The sequence below is a fragment of the Ptiloglossa arizonensis genome, chromosome 11 (assembly GCF_051014685.1).
Source record: "Ptiloglossa arizonensis isolate GNS036 chromosome 11, iyPtiAriz1_principal, whole genome shotgun sequence".
In the NCBI taxonomy this organism is placed as follows: domain Eukaryota; kingdom Metazoa; phylum Arthropoda; class Insecta; order Hymenoptera; family Colletidae; genus Ptiloglossa; species Ptiloglossa arizonensis.
Window position 1 is genome coordinate 3,694,845 of NC_135058.1, and position 26,703 is coordinate 3,721,547.

General features: G+C 37.2%; 1 protein-coding gene across 2 annotated transcripts; it reads right to left on the minus strand.

The window, feature by feature from the left end:
- Positions 1-26,277, minus strand: Cat (catalase). 2 transcript variants are annotated; one of them, XM_076323511.1, is made up of 10 exons: positions 26,139-26,277; positions 25,470-25,834; positions 21,659-22,114; positions 8,771-8,942; positions 6,828-6,969; positions 4,010-4,160; positions 3,108-3,287; positions 1,954-2,145; positions 1,042-1,278; positions 1-515 (listed from the first exon to the last, which is right to left on the minus strand). In XM_076323511.1, exons 3-10 carry the CDS (start codon positions 21,989-21,991, stop codon positions 114-116), a joined length of 1,809 nt encoding a protein of 602 aa, XP_076179626.1. In that variant the 5' UTR covers positions 21,992-22,114; positions 25,470-25,834; positions 26,139-26,277; the 3' UTR covers positions 1-113. The 2 variants fall into 2 exon arrangements, with proteins under 2 accessions (XP_076179626.1, XP_076179627.1); XM_076323512.1 differs by having other exon boundaries at positions 21,659-22,125.
- Between the last annotated feature and the right edge of the window lie 426 nt (positions 26,278-26,703).

Here is a 26,703-nt window from a genome sequence, read left to right on the forward strand (position 1 = left end):
TGTAACGAAAATAATAATATCCTTTATTCGTGTAAAATATTAACAATTACATGGTGCGTACACAAGGTAAGACAGTGGTGATTAGAATTAAAAAAAAAAAGGATATATTCTTTTCACAAATTGGCTGCCTTGCCGAAAATGTTAATCTTGATGCCCTTTTTGTGAAGACCCTCTGTTAATCTTTTGCCAAGCTCAACGTCCACCTCGGAGAAGTTCTTCACCGCTCGTTCGATGATGAACGCTTGCGCGCGGGTAAGATTGTCCACCATGTTGTCCACCAGTCTCGTCTTCGCGCCAGAGTCGAGTACGTTTTTCCAGAAGTTGGTGACCTGCCCAAAATCGTCCTCGTCCACGGGATGGTAACGGTCCACGTCACCGCTCACGGAGAAGCTTGGAGCACGAACGGCCGGGCATTCCTTGGGCCCGCTAAAACTATTGGGGAAATAGTTCGGTGCACCGTTTTGGTTGTGCAACTGCATAAAACCGTCCCGTTGGTAGTTCGTCGCTGAAATTTTCTGAAAGACGATAAAATTGTTAATCATTGATCTCGGCGGTGGGTACAATTTTGTAGGCTTCTACCCTGAAAGAAGAAAGCAAAAAACACCGTGCTTCTTTTAAATAAATAATTAATACCTCATCGTCCCGACCGGTTTCTCTATCAATCATAGTTAATATTATATTAATACTATTTGCGTTACACCTGGCTACTTGTATAATTGGTTTTAACCATTGGCAATAAATTATCACCAATCTCTACCGATTTCCAACTACATTTCGAATTCGAATTAATTTTCAATAAGATTCAATTTTAAGCTAATCCAACGCATTTATTGCTTTTCTTGTATTTTGCGTATCGTTATTTTATCAATCGTTTCAATAAGAATACACGATCGGATGTTTCTACGCATTGTAGTATCATTTTGCTATTTTTACTCGATTCGACATTTTTTCATCCCGTTTCGCGATTAGATTAATATCTTACAAAAGTAATATACGTATCGATGAAACATTAGAGTTTCGTAACAAAGGTGGTGAAATTACTTTGTATGGACAATTCACTGGTAGCTGAAGATGATTCGGACCGAGGCGATGCCTTTGAGTATCGCCGTAAGCGAATAGACGACCCTGTAGCATTTTGTCGGGGCTCGGTTCAATACCGGGTACCATGTGAGCCGGATCGAAGGCTATTTGCTCCACGTCGGTGAAGTAATTTTCAGGATTTCGGTCCAACACCAGCTTACCAACAGGGATGAGCGGGAACTCCTTGTGCGGCCATATCTGTTCAATTTAAAACGGAGCACTTCTTTAATCATAGCACGACTGTCGCGCGACTTTACAGGAAATTTAAGTCGTGGTTCTCATTCGATTTCGAATTAAACTACGCTCGACTCTCTTATAACACGGTTAACTCGTTTCATGTTGCATCGTTGTTTCGCGTTAGAATACAAACGAGAAGAATACGTTCTGGGTTACGCAAGAGTTCTCGCAAGTTTATTAAACCACACTATATGGAAACCGTGTTATAAGAATATCGTGTTATAGGGCAGTAGTAATTTTTTCACCGTGTTATATCGAGACCATGTTTTTAGAGTACCGTGTTACAAGAGGGTTGTATTTTCTACGGTTGAAAGAAATAGATAGTTATTGTTCGAATACGATATCTCAACGTCTCCGCGAGCAAAATTCTGTCCAGGATAAAGTCAATTATTACTGTAACCGTGGAACACCCTCAGGCTCATCGAAATTTAAGTCGAGATCTCGATTCAAATTGAAACATCTACATAAGTAGTTAATTACCGCCCGTAGAATTTAGCATCGCTTCTTTTCGTTCGACTTGTCATTTCCATTATGCGCATGAAATTTAAATACAAATTATCACGGCTAACTATTAAATGTAATTAACTCCAGTTTCACGCCACCGAAGCCAGCGAGCGTCAAACGACGAGTCGTTACCTTGGTCACGTCGAACGGGTTCCATTTGAAAGTCTTCGCTTGACTCTGAGTCATAACTTGAATGGAGAACGTCCAGGTCGGGAAACGATGAGACGCGATTGCGTTATAAAGATCCCTGGTAGAGTAATCGGGATCAGAGGCGCTCAATTCTTGCGCCTTTTCGGCCAAAAGGTTCTTGATTCCCTGATCGGTCTGCGTAAAATAATATCATTGAGTCGACAGAACTGTATGAAACAATGTATGTGAGAAAATGTTAACCTTTTGAGGTTCATCGTAAGACGTCTATATTTCTGACCAGACAGTCTGAACGAACCCGAAAAGTTTAACCGGATCGTGCACGTACTTTTATAACCATAAATAATACTTAAAATTCTCAAAAGCGTTTTAAAGTCATTGTTCGCGTTTCCTATACAAGCATACTAAATGCATAGATCCGATCACGACCTTCTCTTCGAAGTTATTGATAATATTGCGCTTTCGTTCTCGAGTTAATGGACTAAATTCGATTAATTTTATACAGATTTCGGAATTTATAACGTTTCCAAGAATATTTCTCACGCCGTTAACCGTTCTTTGATATGTATCCAAAGTATAAAACAACTGCACCATACACGAATGAAACTTCCAATAAGGATACAATTACAGTATTGTTTCGAGTATACAATGGCGAATGGAAGTTCACAGATATCCGAACACAGAGTGTATAATGATTCTAAATATTGTTCTCTGGATTGCACATGGTCTTTGATCAATGTCACACGGTCTAATTTAACACAGAAAATTTAATGCAGGAACTCTCTTTAAGATGGCAGCCAATTATCTTCTACCGGATAAAGAAGAGTCAATTTCTAATCAGGATGACTCCACAGATAAAATGATGGGTACATATGTGTTCCAACGAATGCCGAGCTCCGGTTTAGCCACGCTCGTGTCTCGATTGCTTTAGTGTAAAGAACCAAGAGATAGCCGAACCGCAACGACGAACGAAAATCAAGGATAAAGACAAAATAAGTGCGCAGACGCTCGCTTTACCAGCCCTAATGGTCCAAGGAATGAATTGGTCTCCTAATCGTTCCTATCAGCGTAAATGTTACGGTTCCGTGCAAGTTTTCTGAAACGACGATTACGCGGATCGTGGAACACAGAAACCGCACCTTGTAGTGGAATTTGCAGTAGACCATCTCGTTCTTGGCGTTCACGAGCTTGAACGTGTGAGAACCGTAACCGTTCATGTGACGAAAACCGTCGGGAATACCACGATCCGAGAACAGGATCATGACCTGGTGCGTTGATTCCGGTCTCAGAGAAATGAAGTCCCAGAACATGTCGCCGTCCTGCGGAAGAGAATTCAATTAGCACGTTGTTTAGAGCGCCGCGCGATAATTAGGGAACACGGGAACGGTAGTCGGGACCGCGGACACAGAACGATAACGATGGTTGTTCTCGTAACGACCGCGTAAACGCCCAATTACGCGTCTTTCGATGGGAATACACTTCCGCGCAGCGAGCTCGATGTTTTGCCGGAGCGGTGCAACTGACTCGCCGTGTATTACTCGCGCGCGACGAGTTGCTCGCTACCCTACGAGCTGGACGTCACCGGTGAAAGGGAAACCGTCCACTGGCGTCGGTCGTGACGCAACGCCTCGACGCAATACACCGTTACTATTGGCCAAATTGGGCAAGCGTAGAAATCCATCACGTAACGAGAAACGAGACGGACAAAACGACACTCAAAACGTATCCGTTTCGTTTCTTCCGTGTTCGTCGTCACGCGATGAACTTCCACGCGTACCCAATTTACAAAGGGTAAATTGATTCCCAATTTGAAAATTAAACAATTTTTGAAACTCCAAGGGTATGCAAGACATATACGAATATGTATCGCGTAATTTCTTTTCATTGTCCCAATTTACTTTAAGGGATAGAAATTGACTCTCGAATACTCGATCCCCGAGCGTACAGGGCCCGGCGTGACTCCGAACGCAATCTTCTCGCGCGCGTACTATAGATGGAGACACGGAGAGTCCTGAGATCGAGGTATCGGTCATTAACGCACCTTCAGATGAGTGACAGGGTTTCTCTTCTGAGTGTGAATAAAACTGGGGAAGAAAATGGGATCCTTGATGAAGAAGATCGGTGTATTGTTGCCCACCAGGTCCCAGACACCGTCCTCGGTGTAGAATTTAACCGCGAAACCGCGTGGATCTCTGTAAGTGGGACCAAATTGTTATCGGGGGCTGCATACTCGGGGGGGGGGGGGTGCAGTGGAACTTGCACCATTGTCAATTTTCAGTACTCCTCCGAAAAAGAAATTATAAGATGATCACCGTAGGGATTTTTAGTAAGTAGACTGTATTGCCCCCGGCCCACTCGAAAGGGTTTAGGGAGTGTTTGAAAGATGTAAAAAAGTTTAGAAAAAGATAGGGGCAACCTAGATCGAAATGTCGGATTACGTTAAGACAACATCTCGCGAAACAACGAATCGAGTCGATTATTAAAAGGTAAACGCGAGACAACGAAAGCAACATTCTGAAGTAAGTGATTCGTGAAAAATTATTCCGCCTGCGGTTACGAAAACGAAACATTCCCACGCGGCGGGGCAAGGATAACCGTTCGTATATTATTTCCGGTAGAGCTTTTTCGCGCATTTTCATACGACCGACAAACGTCGACCAATTCGAAGATACGACGATCCGTGTGTTCCGACACTCTTGAGCGGGCACTGGTGCAAATTACTACACGGAACCTCGGTTATTGTTAAAAACGCGCTGAAGCTGCACACGTATTGTGTAACGTACGTCGAGGAGTTCGGTATTCGATTCCAGTAAGTTTTTTTCGCGGAACCTCCACGCATAGAGAGTTCTTACCGAGATGTTTTTCTCGTATACAACACGTTTTCTTTTTTTTTTTCTTTTTTATTCCTTTTGTATCGTAATGAATGAGATTCAATAACACGCGCAGTTGAACTTCACTTTTCTCATCGCTCTGTATTCTCTTTCTGTGTAGTGTAACAAAGACGTTGTTGTTACCGTTATTATACAACGCACAAAGTGACCATTATTTTTCTACCGATATGAAAACTCATCGTTCAGTTGACAATTCTAACATATGTAAATCAAATATCTGTGTACTCTATACACGATGAGTTCGAAGAAAATACTTTGTATAGTTTCTTAATCGAAAAGTCTTGTTTAAAATGTTACACAGATTACGAAGAAATCGGTATTGCGAGATCTTGTGTAAATAATTTACGAATATTTAAGTTTAGTTCTGGTATATATTTGTGTATTTACCGAAAGATTCTATATCTCACAATAGCGCGGGAAGTTAATAATACGGTAAATATAACACAAAATGTAGAACATGTGATCGAGTGTTGTTAAACAGAATGACAAGACGAGGAATAAAAATTAATCTTTAATGCAATGCAGCGAAGGTCGTTGTAAGCAAACAATGCCTGCACACCGATCAACATTACCGGCAATTATTGTTTTCGAGCCGATACTTCGTTCGTTGCAACACATTTCTTTGCATTTATAGACAGTAACAAAAGTCGTAATAAATTTCTACCAAACAAGACATATCGTTAAATATTCCTACCATTTGAGCAAAGAGAATAAAGTTTCTCGTACAATGGACGCGTATTCTTGCGCGTATCGTGCGTGTACTTTATCGTTAGATAATTGCATTCGTCGCACGCAAATAGAATTCAGTTGGCTTTTGCGTTGCAATGTCCACTTGTGACTGAAATTTATGAGAAAATTCTAATTTATCGAGACAACAAATGGTAATCGTAAGAAGAAAACCAACGAACGAACGATATATTTAAAAAACAGAACGAAATTCGATATATTTGTTACTTTTATATATATATATATATATATATAATATGTATAATTAAATAAGGAATAGAAAAATAGCAATAACAAATATAAGACTCGCTCGTCGAAAAAATTAACACTCGTTAAAGAAAAGTATCGATTTATAGCAGGTGATGAAATTATTACAAAGACTTTGAAACTATTAATTATTCGAAGTTTGGTCGAGAATGGAATTGAAAATGCCCCTTAAAACGTTACTTTGATTTTTTTAAAACGTATTGTACAATACATCAATAATATCAAAAGCGTGCAGAGACGTGTTTTCACAATTATAGATGAAAAAAGTAACGCGATCAAATACAATCGACACGTATGTATTTCCTTTATTGTAAAAATTGAAAAATCGTTGCCACGAATTAAGTACATTTTCAAATCCATTCTCGACCGAACTTCAAATACAATAATAGTTTCGAAGTGTTCGTAATAGTTTGTTCGCTTACTGTGTACCAGCTACGAACCTTCCGGCGGTACCTAAAAATAAAATCCATTTCATTTCGAAGATTCTAGAGGGAAATATTGGCATACTTTTACCGCCGCGAACAATTTTTATCGCTTTTTCGCGTTGCACACAGCACGCCGTGTGAATATTCATCGAACCGGAATCAGATGTCCCTCAAACTTATCGAACCAAACTTTTAAACGATTCAATTTCAACCGGCAATCGCACCCGTCACGTGTCCCGCATATTTCGTTTGATTATTTGGCATACGAGAGCGCGCGATATTTAAATTTATTTTCCAGCCGTAAAAGTGAAACACGAGCCATAAAGAGGACCGTAGCACTGGTCGGCGTCATACGCATCTTTCTTGATTTATATTTTTCAATTTACCAGTCGTATTACGAACCGAATGAAAAATCGATGCGTGTTGTCTCTCCCCCTTGCTTAACGCCCGATCATTTTCAACGTCGAAAAAAAAAAAAGAAACGAAAGAACTTGGCACTTAGTATTTCGTAAGGTGTGTTCAACGAGTAAATAAATTTGTTTATAATTACCTAACTGTGTCCGCCGAGCCGCTTTCACCGCCCACGGTGGAGAATCTCACAGCGATGGGCGTTCGTTTCCCGATACCGTTGAAAACCTTCGCCCTAGTATATTTCGAAATGTCATGGGTGACTTCGAAATAACCGAACGCACCTGCGACCAAGCGAAAGAAAAATTGTAATGGTTGCAAACCAAGCGATTATGGCGCTTTCGAGTCTCACGAACATTCTGAAGCGTTTCACGTGTATCTTCTCGATGCATCGTGCATGCAACTTTTAGCGAAGCTTCTTAGTTTCTTTTTTATATGGCGCGGCTTCGCCATCTGGTAATCTCTTTCAGGTTGCTTCGATTCCAGTGGCGCAACAAGGAAATTTCAAGTGGAAAGGGTACGTGAGAAATTCGTTTATCTCTGTATTTATAAATGAAAAGAAATCACGCTTTTTGCGCCAATATATTCGAAGCGCCCCAAGTATTCGTATTTTTATGAATACGTAAGTGTACGAGAACACTTTTACAAATTTTTCTTACGCGAAGCAATCGTGTGCAATGGTACAGTTGAGTAATATTTATTTCCTTTTTGTTGAAACATTGTAGCTTCCTGTCTGGAACCGATTCTTATTTTCTCAATTGAGACAGTTTTGTTTTTTTTTTTTTGTTTGCACTCGGTATACATTCTAATTTTCTTCCTACGTGATATTCAAAGATTCGAATTTCAATCGATCGAAAAATATCGATACGTACCGATACTTTCACTTTACGTTTTCGTAATCTTAAATATTTGAAAATTTATTACGCGCTCGTTTCACATCGGCCTACAACGAATTTGCAGCACTTTCAAAATTAACGTATTTGCGTTTCAACTTAACAGTTAAACTTCTAATGACTAATTCATGCGAGTGTTGAAAACGCTTCGCTGAAAGTTGTTTGAAAACGAGTAATTCGTATCGATTTGCAACTGTAATTAGTTACAATGCAAATATAGCTACTGTAAATGGGCCTGGCGTCACTTTCAAAGAAACTAGCTCAATTGTAACGAATTGGAGAAAAAGTGGAATGACTTTATTTCGACGAGTATGTTCAACCACAGTCATCGTATTATCGTTTCGGGCGGAAATCGATTACACAAGACTGAATTCATTGCGTAATCGATAATAGAAGAGTACTTACCGCAGTGGCAAGTAATAAATATAAGATTAGACCAAACCACAAGCGTGGCACGCGTTCTGCCTATTTCTCATGATTAGAAAAATAAAACCAGGATACTTTCCCCTTGTTGTGTAATCTGGATCAGTGTTTTGAACGCTAACTAATATTTCGTAATAAAAAAAAAAGCGACAGGTGCGCGTACTCGTCCGTAAGTTATTTCTACCCCAGAATACACAAGGATGTATCCGTTTACTCTGTTCTTTTCCTTCGTTCTATTTAATCGTGAAATTTCGTCTTTGATCTCGACAAAAAATGATGACAAATTCAATATCTTTCAATCATAAATGACTAATCAATTTATTTTCTTCTTCGGGCACCAAGTTCGACTCAATTACTCGTTCTAGATCTTGAGAAGCAAATAGATCTTTCCCACAGTTTGATACACACTGATCTAGACAACTCTTACGCCCATGGATACCTACAGACGTTCAACCGATCGCAATCCGTGCGGTGAACGCCCATGGGCGTTAGGTGTGCGTGCTCGATAAACGTGGCTGTCGAATTTCCGCACACGGTGCGTGCCGAGCATTCGAACCATAGAAACCAGGGGTAAGTTTGTATTTCTTGTAACATAAAAATGGTATTTGCGCTTGGTGAATTCTCTCGAATATCTCGCGACGTGAGAAATCCAAATGTCGAGCGATATTCCATGTTGCGGAAAATCCTTTGCTACTTGGAGAAATCTTTTCCCCTCTGTAATACAAATAAACATTCCCTTCCACCCTTAGAACGTGACAAATGAACGTACCAGCTCCTTTCGCGTGCACCACCCGCTCCGGAATCCTTTCCCTGTCAAAGTGCGACATTTCGTCGAGGTAAACATAATCTTGGATCAACATGGGACCACGTCGACCCACCGTCAAACTGGCCAATTTGTCGGCAATCGGCACTCCATTTCCGGTTAACAACACCGAGTCGCCCTACAAAAATGAAAATACCATTTTATTTCGTCTGGTTAACATGAAATACAAATCGAAGCATTATCGCGTGAGACACGTTAGAGCAAAGATTAAAAAATTGAAAAATGATACATTTACGCGCTTTTACTAACACTTTCAACGCTATACACACGTGTAATATCACCGTGAACCACAGACGTGTGCGTGTACGTGTTGAGTGCGACTGAAATATAATATAGGGGAATAATGGGAGAAGAATGTAATAATTAGGACGAAGAAAAGTAAACGTTACGAAAGTAAGGATAAAAGAATCGCAATAACGGCAAGAATGATGGATGCAATGTAATAAGGATGCAAAGTATGTTCAGAATGTAAAGAAACAATAGTAAACGTGTAACAAGCGATTGTAACGAGTAATTTTTAGCAATTTATTTATTATCTCTTATTTCAAGTTTACTATTTACGTTACGAGCTTTGTTAAGACTAATTGTTGGTAACCTTCGCGTACGTTCACCGCGAAAATACTTGCAACGTGTACGGTTATCTATTTTAATTCGATTTTTACGACGATGCTACTCAGAGGATTCGAATCGTTGGATTAAAATTGTATATTTATATTTACATCGATGAAAATTATTTTCCTGGAATGTTTTTATCCGCGTTTCACGAAATACGCGAAAAAAATCGAATAAAATTATTCCATTTGAAACGACCCGGTCGTACATACTTCGACCGACCGACCAACGATACCGAGTCATCTAATTCGAACCGATTCTACACCGCTGCGCGAACGTCATTAATGCTGCTGTCTGTGGGTGCGGACGAGAAAAAACCAATCACGGACATTTTTCCCGTGAATCTGGTGTAACGCGTAAAAAATAAGTATGACGGTATTGTATAAACGATCGATGCATGCGAGCACACCGGAGAAAGATAATTCGTCTCGTCCGCAACGTAACGCTTACACCGAATAATGACGCTGCATAATCTTGCCACCGTTGAACATTTCGTAATCGTTACAACAGTCACGGTTGATAATGCAAGTTTCGATTGAACCGAGTAGTAACTTTCCTCACGAACGGTACATTACTCTTAATCGATCGCTATCGAGTGTACACCTCGGTTAATGTTAACCAGTCCACCGAGTTATTAGCATTGTATATTCGAAGCGCGTATCTCGAGCGTTAATCAGCGTCTTATTATCGCATTGTCGTTATCTCGAGAGACAAAGGTGGCAAACAACAATGAAACATTACGTTGGAGATCTTGGTTCGCTTCTTTTCAACCTGAACGAGATTTCTCGGTAACAAAAAAGGAAACGTGGATAGCGAATCCGACACGGAAGAGTTGTTCTTTTTTTTTTATAAAGATAGATATATAGAAAATGAACGTTTAAAGAGAGTTATCTCACGATTTTCCTTCGTGCAAAGTAATCAACACGGAGTGAAACCACGTATACCCATACGCGGTGAGTTTCGCCGTACATACAACTGGTCCACTTAATTACACAAGTATGGATTAGCCAACGCCAATTTCGATTATGAAATATTATTTTGTTGAGCAGAAAATATAATTTCTGCACAATCCCTACAATGATATCGTAATAATCCGTATCGGTGCGTCGCGTTTGCTCAACGACTGACTTAAAACCAGTCCGACTGGCAAATCGGAAAATACGGATAACGCAAACCTCGTCCCTGTTACGTTAATTCGACTGTCTATTAACCCCTCGGGTGCTGTGGATGCATGTAAGTGTACATGTGCAGTCGAGCGGTACAGTGCACGCTGTGAACTCTTAAACGGTTCAAATTAATCTTGTGTACAGGGTGGTAGAAGAATAATTTTAAATTTAAAATGCGCGCGATACTCGTTAAGCTAAAAATAAATAGTATAAAGTGGATTAGAGTATTTTAAAATAAATAAATACGGTCAATCCTTGAACGAGCGAAATTATTCTTGCACAGAGAGTGCTAAAAAAGGTTTTCAAACACAGAAAGCACGCGATACTCGAGAGTGGACAATTTCAGGTCGATAGAGGTCGAAGAATGAACTGTTCGCTCGTTTGGGAATAGAGACGGTTACCGTAATATTATAAAATATAATAAATAAGTACGGTCGACAATTGCATTTATCAAGTGATCGGGAATTTTTTAAAGAGTACGGAATAATATTGCGGTAGAAGGATGCAAAACGTGCGCGTAAATTAAAAGAGGACACTTGGAGCACCTTTTACGGATAAGTAAGAATGTGGTACGGTAATCACTTATTTATACACTACGCACGATGAATAGAAGTAGGCAAATCCCTGTCACTTGACCAACAAGATTCTTGTGTAATCGTTCGAACAGCATTTACCGAGGTTCAACAGCACCTACGAAGTTTCGATTAAAATCGAAGCGTAGCACTCCTCAATAGTCATCGTGCGAGTAGTCGAACCAATTCTCTGACTGTCTATGGGTAAAGTTTTCGTGTAGCTCGATATTTCAGCAAACAAAAATTCAATTTGCCGAACCGAGCTCAGTTATTCGATGGATTGTTCGATTAACTCGAGAATACTCGATATAATTTATCAACCATGACTTACTATATTATTACAGTCTATCGACCGTGGCTTAGATCAAGTTTTCGCGTAGCTCGATATTTCAGCAAACAAAAATTCAATTTGCCGAATCGAGCTCGGTTATTCGATGGATAGTTCGATTAACTCGAGAATACTCGATATAATTTATCAACCATGACTTACTATATTATTACAGTCTATCGACCGTGGCTTAGATCAAGTTTTCGTGTAGCTCGATATTTCAGCAAAGAAAAATTCAATTTACCGAACCGAGCTCGGTTATTCGATGGATAGTTCGATTAACTCGAGAATACTCGATATAATTTATCAACCATGACTTACTATATTATTACAGTCTATCGACCGTGGCTTAGATCAAGTTTTCGCGTAGCTCGATATTTCAGCAAACAAAAATTCAATTTGCCGAATCGAGCTCGGTTATTCGATGGATAGTTCGATTAACTCGAGAATACTCGATATAATTTATCAACCATGACTTACTATATTATTACAGTCTATTGACCGTGGGATAATCGAATTTTTCCAAGATGCTCAAGATTTTCGAATACTCGTACTCGTAATAGAGATTATGAGTACTTAGCTCTGGAGAATAGAGAATTTCTCTACAAATAGTCATATCTACGATATCAAGAGAGCTTAACGAACAATTTTTACCGCGGTTTCCTATTGTATTAAGCGATTCAATTTAACATCCGATTAACATAATCGCTGATAAAATCTACGAATCAAAGCCAAGCATTTTACGAGTGCGAAGCACCGAACGAATATAGTCGAACATCGATTAAACGAACTGTCGATTACAAGAAGATCTATTACGAGAAGGAACGAATCTAGCTCGTGTAACATGAGTGTTAAATGACACGCTTATGCGTAATACGTCAACCTTCGAGACCAATTATGTCTGCTACTTAAACGATCGATCATATCTCGAACAGATTAATTTGTTCGTTCTGGGCTTTGAAACATCATATATAAAGAGTTGCAAAGATAAAATTAATGTGTCCGAGACATAGTTGCACTCTTGGAATTTTCACAAGACTCTTCAAGGCACAATCGTGTTACCAATAATTTTCGCTTCCACAAAGCTTACTACTGTCTTATAATATTTTATAATAACATTTATTTCACATATCAGACATTTCTTTAATTATATTTACTGCCAAGAGCATATGGTGATAATGTATATAAATATCTATCTCATTATCCTTAAAGTTAAACATGCATTGCGTAATGCATTAAAAGAATCAAAGCGTGAAAAAGATACACGATTTCTATTTTCCATACTCTCGTATTACAAATCTATTTCCTGTATTACAAATTCCTAATTTTCCATACCTTCCTGCTACAGATTACCTACTTCCCGTTCTTTCTTATTACAAACTTTCCACTTTCCATGCCATTCGATTGCAAATTTCCCACATCCCATGCCATTCCGTCACAAATTTTTCACCTTCGATGCTATTCAATTACAAATTTCCCATTTTCCGTGCCATTAGATTACAAATTTCCCACCTTCGATGCTATTCAATTACGAATTTCCCACTTACCAAGCCATTCGATTGCAAATTACCCACCTTCGATGCTATTCGATTACAAATTTCCCATTTTCCGTGCCATTAGATTACAAATTTCCCACCTTCGATGCTATTCTGTTACAAATTTTCCATTTTCCGTTCCATTCGATTGAAAATTTCCCACCTTCGATGCTATTCTGTTACAAATTTTCCATTTTCCGTTCCATTCGATTGAAAATTTCCCACCTTCGATGCTATTCTGTTACAAATTTCCCATTTTCCGTGCCATTCGATTGAAAATTTCCCATTTTCCGTTCCATTCGATTGAAAATTTCCCACTTTCCATGCCATTCGAAAATTTCCCACATCCCATGCCATTCCGTCACAAATTTCCCACCTTCGATGCTATTCGATTACAAATTTTCCATTTTCCGTACCATTAGATTACAAATTTCCCATTTTCCATGCCATTAGATTGTAAATTTCCCACCTTCGACACTATTCGATTGCAGATTTCCCATTTTCCGTTCCATTCGATTGAAAATTTCCCACATCCCATGCCATTCCGTCACGAATTTCTCACCTTCGATGCTATTCAATTACGAATTTCCCACTTACCGAGCCATTCGGTTGCAAATTACCCACTTTCCAAGCCATTCGATCGCAAATTTCCCGCTTTTCATACCCTCCCGTTACAAATTTCCTACTTTCGGTTCGGTTCGTCGATCACTGGAAATGTCACCTTTTCCTTTTTTCTTTTTTTCTTTTTATTTCATCCTATTGTTTCCCTGATTATTCCACCGCGCGCGTATGCAAATGTAACGTTGGCCGAATCCTGTAACGTTTAAGCAGAGATCGAAAATCGTCGTCCAGCGGAAAATCGAGCACGACCCGACCGATCGATTTCCACTCGTTGAAGAGCGCCGATTCTTATCAAATATGTCCATCCCCGCGTCGACGCGCTCGACCGGCCGTACGAACGTCGATATTTAACATTTATTTCCAAGTTACCGGATCGGACATTTTTTAACTCTTTTCATCGCGCGCACCACTGACACACTTCGAGATCTCGTTGCGGCAATTATCGTCGTTCATCGCCGGTACTACGGGACACCTAAACGGCAATTTGCGGTTTGTGCATCGCGCTGGTTCCATCGGGCTGCAACGCAATTTCTGCAATCCCGCGGAGAATTGCAACGTCCGCGCGCGCGTCAATCATGTCGCGTTGAATTATTCGACCGCGATGAATAAAAACGACATTTTCGTGAGTGAGAGGGGGGAGGAGGAGGACGCGACCGTATCGTTCGATTAATCAACGCTTCGATGCGCTTTTAACGAAAGAAACGCGACGAGAAAAATTAACCAAGCTCCTTAACAGCGATCGTAAGTCGGTTTTTTTTCTTCTATTTGTTCATTTCTTTTCCAACGATTATCGTATTACAATTAGAGTGTAAAACGAGGATCGGATAATTGTTTCTAAACGTGTTTACACGACGATAAACCGCAAACCGTTAAAAGGAGAGCGGTGTTCGTTCCACGATCCAAGGTGTGTCGCGCGAACCGCAAATTGATTTGATAATTTCGAAGATTACCGGGTAAACACAATTGCGGTAACGAAACGCGTAAATTGTACGGTACGCGAGTTAAATTTGATCTTTGTTTCTCGCTTTATTCGCCGGTTGCAGGATCGTGACTCGAATTTTGAAAATTACACCGCAGCGAACACCCCGAATTGAACAAATCGCATAATTGATACGCGAAACGACTGGTACGTAACGCTTTTTTTTTTTGTTTAATGCGCAAGGATGATAACGAAAGTATTACCTCGCGAGTGTAAATTATTTCGTAAATTATACGCGTCGATGTAGAATATGTTTTTCTCGTTATCGTAGATGTGCAGATATTAATTTCTATGTTCAAAAATGTTCTATTCCGTTGGTGTTTATCGGTTACTTAACTGTTCAATGGGTCGTATTTGTTTCACGTGATACCACCATTGGGACGATATTTTATTCACTTTGTTTAACGTCTGTATTACACGAGTGTAAGGGAATGGCTACACGAATGCGAAAACAAGTAAAATAAGAAGTTGAAAAGTAGCTGAACTGTGCTCCATGCTGAAAAAGTCACTTTCAGTTGAATAAAAGAAAGAAAAAACACGTTACAGTTGTGACAAGTATATTAAACGCATTTTTAACTTTCAACTCTTTTCCTAAAGCGGTTTCGAAAATGGTTAAATTTTCACTCGAAAGGTCAAGGAGGTCCAAACTTTCCGTAGCATCGCTTTTCTCGCGAGTGCAACGATGCACCATGCAAGCTCCAATTACATCTTCGTTCCAATGAAACGGTACGTTTTCTTTTATTTAATAGAACGAACAATGTATCGGACATTTGAAAAATAAAACGCTCGATTCGCTCGTAGCTTTATACCGTGTTTGAAACGTAACTCTAAACTCGCTTCACGTACAAACGTATCGTAAAATGTTTGCTGATCGATAAAGCACATCGAGCTTTTTCCACATGCAACTATAAAAGTCACGCGACATTTTCCAGTCGCGTGACTCACCCTCGATACTGCTGCAGGGTGTTGTGCCCTTGGTGACGATCCACTTAGAAAATGGCAAATTGCGACACGACGATTATTCGATATTTCTTTTTTTTTTTTTTTTTTCATTGGCCATTGTTGTTGCCAAGAAAATGTAAGCAAGATAAACGAACCACCAAAGAATTGTTGCGTTACGCAAGACGCATTCAGTAGCGATTAGATCGAACGTATCGCAAGTGGAATCTGTCTGATCAGCGAAAAAAGTCTTTGAAATCGTAAAAATCTTCGTAACAATACGATCCATGGAATGTCGAGATTGATATATCAGTGAAAATTCTCTAGAGGAGATCTCGAGTTTCGCTACCTGAAATAATTGATTGCTGAATAAGTTTTATCGTTCGATAAGAAATGAAGCTATTGGATTCGTCGTTTTATTTTTTTATAAATGATACTACTGTTTGATGAACATGTGCGAAGTTCAGAGTAGATCTGTCGACTCTTTCGTATATTTACAGTTGTTCAAAGTCATAGTATTTTATTTACAATGGAAGAAATGACAAAACTCATTGAACAGCCTAGTAAACCGTAGATTTACATAGATAGCCCGTAATGTACAACGATAAATATTACTGGGGTAATAATATTGTGTCAATAGTATTGAGATGGTTCACGCAGACGACTCAATGATATTACATCAATAATATTGAGAAGGTTCACACAGACGACAACAATAATACTATGTCAATAATTATATGATGATTTATACAGACGATTCAATAATATTGTGTCTATAGTGCATTGCATCGCTCATATATCATAATAATATTATGTCAGCAATATTGTGTCAAGAAAAATATGCCAACGATATTATGTAAATATTATTCAGAAGCGATCATTAAGTATCATTATTGATACGATATTTTCAAATTTTCTTCTTAAATTAGATTTTTCGGAAAGTCATTTCGTTTTCCAAAATGGGGAATATATAATTTAATAAAATATTTATACACTCTAAAAAAATCGTGTTTCATTTTCACCAAAAAAAAAAAAAAAAACGAAATGACTTTCCGAAAAACCCAATATAATGATATATTTCTTGATAGATTTGTGCAATACTTTCTAAACACGTTTCAAATATATTAACAGAGCTTCGATAATATAAAATATTTTCTGCTTGTTTCATAATATTGCATCATTCCGTATTATCCCTAGATGGTCACATAATTGCCAATAATCGATATTATATAATAATACCGACCGTGTGTGAATACTTTAAGAATTACGAGTGTTTCCTGCGTTTCTGCGATCTGAATCGCGTGGTTCCTTGAAGCTGCGATGACGCTGCATCGCAAATGACACGAGAATCTGCGTTATAAGTAGCTTCGCGATCGCTATTGTTCCTAAATTAGTTTCCCGGTTCTCCTTGAATCATCGTAATTTTACGAGCGACTAATTCCTCGAGGCAAAAAGCATTTTTCACGCGTAACGTCTTCATTTAAAAATGTACAAAGCAGCGATCAAACTACGGCACGTGAACGAGATTCAGCAACAATTGTTTTACAACCTGTCCCAAACCCTGAGTGCATAAATCTAATAACACTAGATTAATTTAATACAATCCAATTCAAGTGGACAGTTCGGTTTTCGATTGACTCGAAAATTGAGATTTCTTTGTATTTATTTCTTTCACGATGGAAAAACTGAAAATTAGAGTAGACGTTTTAATCTCTTAAAAGGTAAATTTTATCGACTCCATTTTCCACACATGTAATTTTGGTGAAATTTTAAGAAACATTTATCATAATATTTGATCCGTTTTTCGCTGATCCAATATTCAAGAAGCAATGTCGAAACTATGTTTATAATAATTTTCTTCACCTTTTATTTCATGAAGTTAATCGATTCGACTTCCGGGAGACTCGAGTAGTTCACTAAAATGTATAATATTTTTCCGAAAGAGTTTCATCGTATTATCGATAAAATACAAGAATTTCACTATCTCGACTTCCAACGAGTAAAAATAAACGGCAATACGCGTAAAAATCTAACGTTATTTTATTTTTCGATAAAACGCAACGAAATTAATATCGATAAAATAAACGGATGATTCTTCATTCCGTTGATTCCGGTGACCTGGTTTGAACTCTTCGTTCGAAAAGTTTGAATTTAATTCGCGATCAATTTCAACGCGATCGCGTTCTGTAATCCGAACGTTCGCAAATATTGTCTAAAGATATTTCAAAAGACCGAGCATTATCTCTTGTGTCCCGATCTGATAAAGCCAAGGGAGTGTCAACATCAACGAATATCAATCTCGGTCGTTAACGTTCGAAAAATGCAGATTTGATCCGAGAAAGGCAAAGAACGGAGCGCCTCGATATCGATTTTCGTGGTTATCGCGAGAAAACAAAATTCAATCTCGTTAACCTTTCACGCGATCAAAGACCGTGATGTTTCGATAACTTAATTTCATCGGCGATTGCTCTCGTGTGAATACTATATTTTCTTTGCCGACGATTACATTTTCAAAATTCTTACCCCAGAAATACAATCACAGTTGAGTGAAATCGAATTGAAAAGTCCACACCTTCTAACGACCGTAACGTGAAAATAATTACTTCTGCAGAAATTTAAACGATATTGTATCACGATACGATCGAATCGATCACAATTCGCGCTTTCTTTTCCTTTTATCGATACAAATACACCGATCGCGTTCTGTAATCCGAAACGGATTACGGCGTTACGATTTGTTTTCGATGTTAACGATAATTTATTCAAACTATTCGAGCACAGTTTCATTTTCGAACATCTATCACGGTTACGTGGACAGCTCGAACGCGTCATCCGTTACGCGATATTCGGTCTAACGAAACAAAATACTAGAAATGATGGATATTCCTTTATAATTTATTTTCTCCTAGCAGACTGTTTTGTATTTGTTCACCACTTTGAAATGGTATTCGGGAAACAGAAATAGAACTTCCTTTCCTTCTCACTAAACGCTTCCCGTTTCAATTTGCAATTCGAGTTTCTTATCTGCGATTAGCTTGTCTGCAATAAATAAATAAAAAAGGAGGGGTCATTTTCCGCTCCTTTGATCGTGACTTTCACAATACTCTGCTTCGTTGTTCACCCGGTAATTTATACTCTATGAATTATTTATCAATGATCAGATATTCGTTCATTGAAGTCACTTTCTCGTGCGTATAACAACAATTTCAAAGACTGCGAAAGAAATGTAGATCAGTTCGAACGATTCAATTTAAATTTAAAAATACGATTTTCAACTATTTTTTTAGGAGAAATCGATAAAATAGAAGCTTTCGTCGAAAGGTATTCCCAACGGTTCGTTCTTATCATTTTTTTTGTTCAACTAATAATAAATATGCAAATAGTATTTATCTCAATAGTCTCCTCGTAATTTAATTCTTCAAAACATATAGATCGTTTATCACTTCTGGATCATCCATTCTAGTCCCCTTGGACATTTGGTTTTCCCATCGAATAAATTCTGTAAACCGTACCGAGTTTGGATATAGCGCAATAAATAGATTCCATGGCTCGCTATCATAAAAGTTATTTTATTTATCAGTTTCATAACGTACGACTATCGCATACCGAGTCGACGACGATACCAAGTATCGTGATATTCAGGGGCAAGATTATGCGATAGAGTGAATATCATTTATCAAAATGATTTTGCTATTATTAACTCTGTGTGCATCGTCGTTTTGAAAAAAAATAATATGAGTTTCGCGATATGGATATTTCCAACACGTTTTGCACGTATGCGTGGTGAAAATATCCACATTCGATAAATAATATCTTGAAAATTATTTCGACGATTATTCGATCACAAACGTGGTGATCGAAGCCTCTGTCGATGTTTTTTGTACAAAAAACAAGATTTACCGTCTCCACTAGGACAACTCAATTATCATACTATGTGGGAATCCATTTAATTAATAGTAATATAAAATTTTAATAAATAGTCGAAGCATCTCCGCCCACAGTTGCAGAAAAAATTTTTAAATTCTATACATACAGTGTAACCAGGTTATCGGGTTCTGTATACAGCAAAAAACCTTCAATAAATATAAAACTTTACAAACATGTAGTAAGAAGCCTAATAATAGCCGTGGGTCCGAGAATCATTCGTGTCCGACTTAGACACCGAGGTTGTTCCAATCACTTAACAGGCATTCTACTCATCGAAGCTGACGAGCGTTGCATCTCGTAATATTTCAAAGTCATAATATGGTGGTTATTTATAAATTTGCTATTTCTCCGATGTAAATATTTTTAAGATATTATTTGTCGTCGCACGGATCTTCAAAATTTATGTTTAAAAGAATATTAATAGAAAAGAAGAAACCTGAGGAAGAAAACCTATTCCCACGTAAACGTGATGATCGAAACCTCTGTCGATGCTTTTTGTACATTAATGGAAATTGTCAGCGTAAATGCATATTTTTTTGTTTATAGCGACGCGTTTAGATCCAGCTATCGAAAAAATGAATCTAGCGAAACGGTGGGACAAAGATCGGATGCCTCGGTGACTTTAGGCGACCAATTGATTCTGTCACGAGTTAAGCGCACCGATTTTCTTTCGTACCCACTTGGGGTTATAAAAACTAAGATTTACCGTCTCCACTAGGACGGAGAAGACACGGAAAGTTTTTCACTAATTGAGGTGCCTGATTCTGAGAAATGACCGCGCTTGGTTGTCGAGGGATTCTTGCAAGGGTGACGATTTACGATCATATTGTTCCGCGAGCCAGGAAGTATACTAAAGAACTGGGAAGAATGTCTCTAGATGAACATCAAATTTATGGGTCGGAATTATCAAAAAAAAAAGACAAAAAAAATTCATAACCAGGATTTCTCGCCATATAAATTAACGACTGATAACATTACTACGATTTAGAAGACAATTTATAAGCGGAAAGACGGATTTCATATCGTAAACATCAGAGGTATTCTTTGGAACTCCGTATAGCACGTAACCATCATTTATGACTGTGATACGATACACTGATTATGCTGAATTTTAAGAAAACGATCTGATACTACAACGCCCGTTGTTCCGCGACACGGAATCATTTCTGACGTATAAGTCAAAACTACGCACGAATTAGACTGAAATAGAAAGCGAGCACACGATCGAACGATTATTTTCACAGGTAACTTAATACGTTAGAATTAAAATTACGATACGTCTTCCTCAAGAAAACGATATTTCAGTTACGGTCCATTTCCTCGTTCCCCAACTCGTAATTCACAGAAATTTACGATCAGTTTTAATAACAACTTTACTAAACGTCTGTCGTCATCTACCGTTAAGTATGATAGATCATTGCAACGAACTTGTCGATCTATTGTCAGTCCTACGTGACAATTTTTTTCGCAACCGGTATAATCCGATTATTATTTGAAAATTGAGAATAACATATCCTCGCGTACTCCGTGATTTTGTGAGAATGCTATAACGAGTATACAGAACGATCCAATTCATTTCGAAGATTGCAATGACTTATCGTTATCAATGGCTAAGATAGAAAACAACGCTCGATTGTGTTGCTCATACTGTACATAAAAACGGAATGTATTTGACTAAAGTCTGGCGAAAGTAGTAGATTACATTTATTTTATTCGCATCGTAGCACATTAACCACTTTGTAGAAGATAAATATAATACTTTTTAATAGACGGTGAATATTTTAAGATAAATGACTATTATTGTTCGTTATATCGTTCAAACCTCGTGCAAAAGGAATAGATTTCGAAGAATCTAAACTAAATGTCGCATCTCCGCCTTCAAATTTAGAATAAACTTCATGTTTAAGTATTGTATCTATACATTAATCTATACATTAATCTACATATTGATTTATTTGACACGGGTCTGAAAACCAGAGCATGTTGTGTGTCATCGAACGAAAAACAAACATTACAATCGCTAATTATATCCGTCGTATCGATCAATGTCTGTTTTACCGACCGTCAGAGTGAAAGAGAATGGCGGGCAATGTGCAAGAAGAGAAAAACGACCACGAAAATTCACAGTAGCGTTCCCTAAATATGCACTATTTACCTTCAAATGATGGCTCTTGTACTCGTTCAGCTGCTCGGCAGCAGGATCTCTCTTGGAGTCGGACATGTCGTCGTCGGGGTCTCTCTTACAGCAGTACCTCCTCAATGAAAGTCGACGGAAAGCCAGTGTGACAAGGAGCTTTCTCGAGACCAGCACACTACTTTGCGTGCCACGTTGCGAACAGCAACTGATCAATCGCAATAACAACGGACTTTTATCATCCCGGCCGGCTGACGTCTGGCAAACGCGTGACGAAACAATATTGCGTGCCGACACTCGTCCCAACGAGATCGCCCGAGCAACCTGAACAAGGCCCGAACTCCTCTTCGACATTCTTCGGCAATGTTCGTTACGTGCCGAACGCTCAGCTGTTCCTTGTTAATAAATCTGCGTGTGACCGGTCATTCGTCCTGTTTTTTCGTTTCTTCTTACAACGAGGGTTAAGAAACTCGAAAACTGAAACAAAACTAACAGTTTGCATAAACGTTTCGTTTCCAACGCGAAGCTATGATCGTTGTCGCTTAAAATACCGTATCGTTTACCATTACAGTTTCGATCGTTTCATTACGCAAACAGCTATTTAACATTGTAATTGGATTATAGAATCACCTTATTGGAACAAGTTGTGACAAAATTTGTTTAAATTCTAGAGACGAGTGTGTTTGGAAATTGAATTGTACCAGTGGTGTCTTTTTTTACAGACTGCATTGAAATTTGATATTTGTGGAAGCATCGAACCATTTCGATCGAATGCATTTTCTACTAATGAAGTAATTGCAATGTTATTGCAATTCGAACTGTCTAATTAATTTGTAATACGTGCTCGTAAACACGAGTAATGTTTTTCATCCGAGTTGTATTATTAATCATTACTGCTAATCGTTACAAGTATCGATACCTGTGGTTGTTGAATTTCTTCAGAGACCAGTCATAAAATTTTTAAAATTTGTATGTAAGTTCCTTTGTGCGGCTGAAAACAAGCCAAAATTGACTACTCACCAGTTGTCTTGAAAAATTCACAATTTCAAACTCCTGCAAAATGAGCAAAGAGGTTAAATTTATCAAAATCATTGTAAGAAAGAAACTAGTCAAATCTCGAGTAATAGTTTGAAAATATTTTGAAAAATATCAAAACAACAAGGACTACAAAACAATCTGTGAAAGAAGAACATTACAATTCAATGTACAATAAAATTTCAATTTTGTTCAAAATTATTTTTTAATAGTATATAACTAAAATTTTTGGACACCAACAGGAAATGATTTCATGTGCTTGTGCAAAATTTCAGACTTTTACTTATTTCTTAATCCAGGACATATTTTGACGTTCTTTATGGTTTTAAGAATAGTAATAACCCTGTTGTTATAATAAGGCACATTGTAATTATTTTGCATTCAAATTTGTGTTATCACATTTCGTAACAGGAAACAAAAATAATAAGTGAAAATACTTGTTGGGATTAAAATCGGCGGATTTTTGTGGTTTTTAAATTTAGGAGGAAAGAAACACTTGAAAAAAGAAAAAGATTTCGACTTTTAATTTTTAAGTTAACATTAACTGAAAACATCCTTCGCGTGTAAGAAATCACGAGGTTTATCTATTACTGCAACGAGGTTACCTAAAGTTCGATGAAAAACGGACCAAACAACGTTACGCAAAACGGAGAAAATATCCATTACAACAAAGAAAAAGGAAAACCTGTGTTCAGCGAGTCGAACGATGAAATATGTACATCAAACTACGTTTCGATTTACACATTGTTCAGGAAACTTTAATTTGTATCGTCGACAGCGCAGAAAACCTCGTTCGAATTAAATTACAAACTAATTACTTAGGAAACGATCGAGCGTTAAATCTGTAACTCGTCAAATATTTTTATATACTATATGCAAGAGTCGTGTAATATTTATCCAACTACATATTTCTCTGAAAGGTTTAAAATAGTACGATTAAATAATTACTTAAGTAATTACTTAATCGTTCCTTATTTATTACTTGAAATGGATAACAAAAGACTTTCACTGCTATAAATAAATAATTTGCAATTACTCCAGACTATGAAACTGTTGCACAATTTAAGTGTTCAATAAATATCCTACAACATTCGATATATGCTGTGTCATTACAGGTATCTGAACACCTAGACCTAGATCTAGAAACGCCAGGAGATATTTATCTACATAAACATTTGCAGCATGAAATAGTTACTAAATAGCACAACACGCTTCCATAAACTTTTACGAACAACCTGAATTTTACCAAACAAATTTTGTCCTAAATTTCTCAACCTCGTTTTTTGAATGCTGTATTTTTATTTCAATGCCAATAAATCGCAAGAAAAGCCACGAACTTGCTTAAAATCAACTCAAAATAATTCAAAGTCAACAAAAGTTATCAAAAGGGGACTAATAATAAGATACAATAGAAGTTATTAAAAAGGGACTAATAATAAGATACTTATTACTCTTTGAACGATCAATTTTTTAAAGTATTATTTTGTAAGGGATTAAAGTTGCATTTAATTTTGTAAATCGAGTATAAAATAATACCCATATTGAGATTGGTACTAGTCTGTTTCGATCATTTCTATTCCCTTGCGAATTTTAATTACTTCAACGTCGCCCTAAAAATGACCTAGAAAAACAGAAAAAAATATGTTTCTTTCAGGTTATCGGATTCCCCAATAAAAATAACAAAATAAGGCTCGCTTATATTTTTTCTTATCTCGTATTATTCACCAACTATTTAATATTGCATTTATCCATTGCATATTATTATTAATAGTTAAATTTATCTATTAAGTTTATATAAGAATTTACCTGTTGATAATTATAAATAAATATATAAACATAACTCTTGCTCGATTCTTAAATAACAGGTATTTTTGGTCTTTTAAACATAATTTAACCAATAACTATTAAAAGGTGATCATAATATAAATGTAAACATTTTCGGTCTATTTTACTGCCATCTTTAGACCATTAGATAAAATATAGTATACATACAAATTTTACAATGTACGATTTCACAATTTATAACAATTACTTATGGAAAAACACATTTAAAACATGTTATCTTTTCTCTGCTACAAGTAATAATTTATAAACCTGAAGTTTAACTTTTCATAAAATTTTACTTCTTTTACTAATTGTCTTATCGCTTCAATAACTCGTGAGAATAATTTCACTAGCTATGCAAGCCAAAATTACAATTTAAATAAAAAAAAAAATACATTCCCTTAAATATTCAACACGAATCAAATCACCACGTTCAAGTACAATGAAACGTTCAATCGTATTTTCAATCTGAATTTTATATGTACATATTAAACAACTCTATAGAATAAGTTGCTGGACACCGATCACCAAAACAGAAATTACTAATTTCGCGTCAAGCTTTTGAGAGTTTCTCGATAAGCTGATACATACCTTAGGAAAACAAATATAGAGATGCAGGGTCCAAAACAGTCGTTTTGTAACCGATATTTCGTTATCTACTCACTGTGCTTAGAATACATTATAATCATAGTCACAACAATATTTATAGCCCTAAATATAATAATATTTATTTCCTATTCCTGACATTTTAATTCAAATCCTTCAAACACGAGATCGTCTGATTATTTTGAGCAGTATTTATTATAAACAGTAACGTAGAAAGCGGAGATAACAATTATTTTGGGACAACGTAACGTATTATGTCTACGATAACGTTTGTCGTAACCACGATATTATGTTCGATAATACCATATTCAGGCACGATAACGCGAATTGACAAACATGCGAAGAATAAGGTCTGTCTTCGACGCACCTTTGATACGTGAACGTCGATTTGGATACCGTTCTCTCAAAGCAACTGCTTTGCTAACCTATTCTCGCTCTCCGTCCAATATCGTCAGAGACTAGCAGAACTCCGCAAACTATTTATTACTGCACTTCATGCATGTAAAGTTTCAGACCGCTCATCGGAATTTAGACGGTAACGCAAATAAAGTTGGCAAACCCGTACTCTAACAGCGAACCATACGGATATGTTGGTAGTTCGATTATTTAGGAAACAATCGGGAAGTTTGTTGCGATCAATTAGCGTATAATTGTTTCAAAAAACAATTCGAATTCTGAGCCATCGAAGTGAATTATCATTTTTCGGAACTATTGTCACATCAGAAGTTGCAGCTGTAACATAAAAGATTTTAAGATGAACAGAATGGTTAACAAATTACGCATTACGGCTCCTTTGGATAAATCTTTATGGTAAAAATCATTTTAACTTTATTCAAATTCTACAAATACACAGAGATCAATTAATACTCCTTTTCTATTTGTCGCTCGACTGACTTTCAAATAACATTATTTAAGCTTTGTAATAAGATATCGATCTCACGATAGATCATTATTTATTAAGCATGGACCATTTCATTTTATTACATAGCTGTATGTATAATTTATATAAAATATGCAAAACGATGGTTACACTTACCGAAATTTGTTCTCGAAACGCAAAGAAGCATATTTAATAAAGAATAGTTGAATCTAGTGAACAGACTGAACTAATCTTCAAGCCAAACTTGTAGTACAGATAGCGTTTTTGACGGTGAAACGGTTAAGTTTGTAGCGAAATGGTTTTCGTTTGTGCTACTAGATGGGGAAATTAATACCTGTAAACCAATACTGCATGAGATTTCTTGTAGCAAAACCGACAAATAGCCTATGAAGGATCTAAAATGACGAGATTTTCTGTTTTTGTATGTAAACCAGATGAGATACAAAATAAACGGTTCATTTACAGGAATTAGCTGTCACAAACGAGATATAAAATAGACGTTACTGGCAATACCTTTTACCGTCACAGAAATTGGGAACTCGCGTGCCCACTTACCATGTCCCTGTAACTTCCAATGTTATCGATTCGAATTGGAATAAAATATCAACACTATTAGATAGGGATTAAAACTAAACGTGATAAAAATCAATTATAATTACAGTAATCAGAATTACGGATAAGATATAGCATTGACCCAAAGAAATAAAAATACCGTCGTCAA

Coding starts and splice junctions, on each gene's coding strand:
- Cat (XM_076323511.1), bottom strand. CDS start 21,991: ATGTCGAAGAGGAGTTCGGGCCTTGTTCAGGTTGCTCGGGCGATCTCG. Junction 8,943..21,658: donor ACAAGAGCCATCATTTGAAG/GTAAATAGTGCA, acceptor TCATTTTTGTAG/GGCGACTCGGTGTTGTTAAC. Junction 1,279..1,953: donor ACCCGTTCGACGTGACCAAG/GTAACGACTCGT, acceptor TAAATTGAACAG/ATATGGCCGCACAAGGAGTT.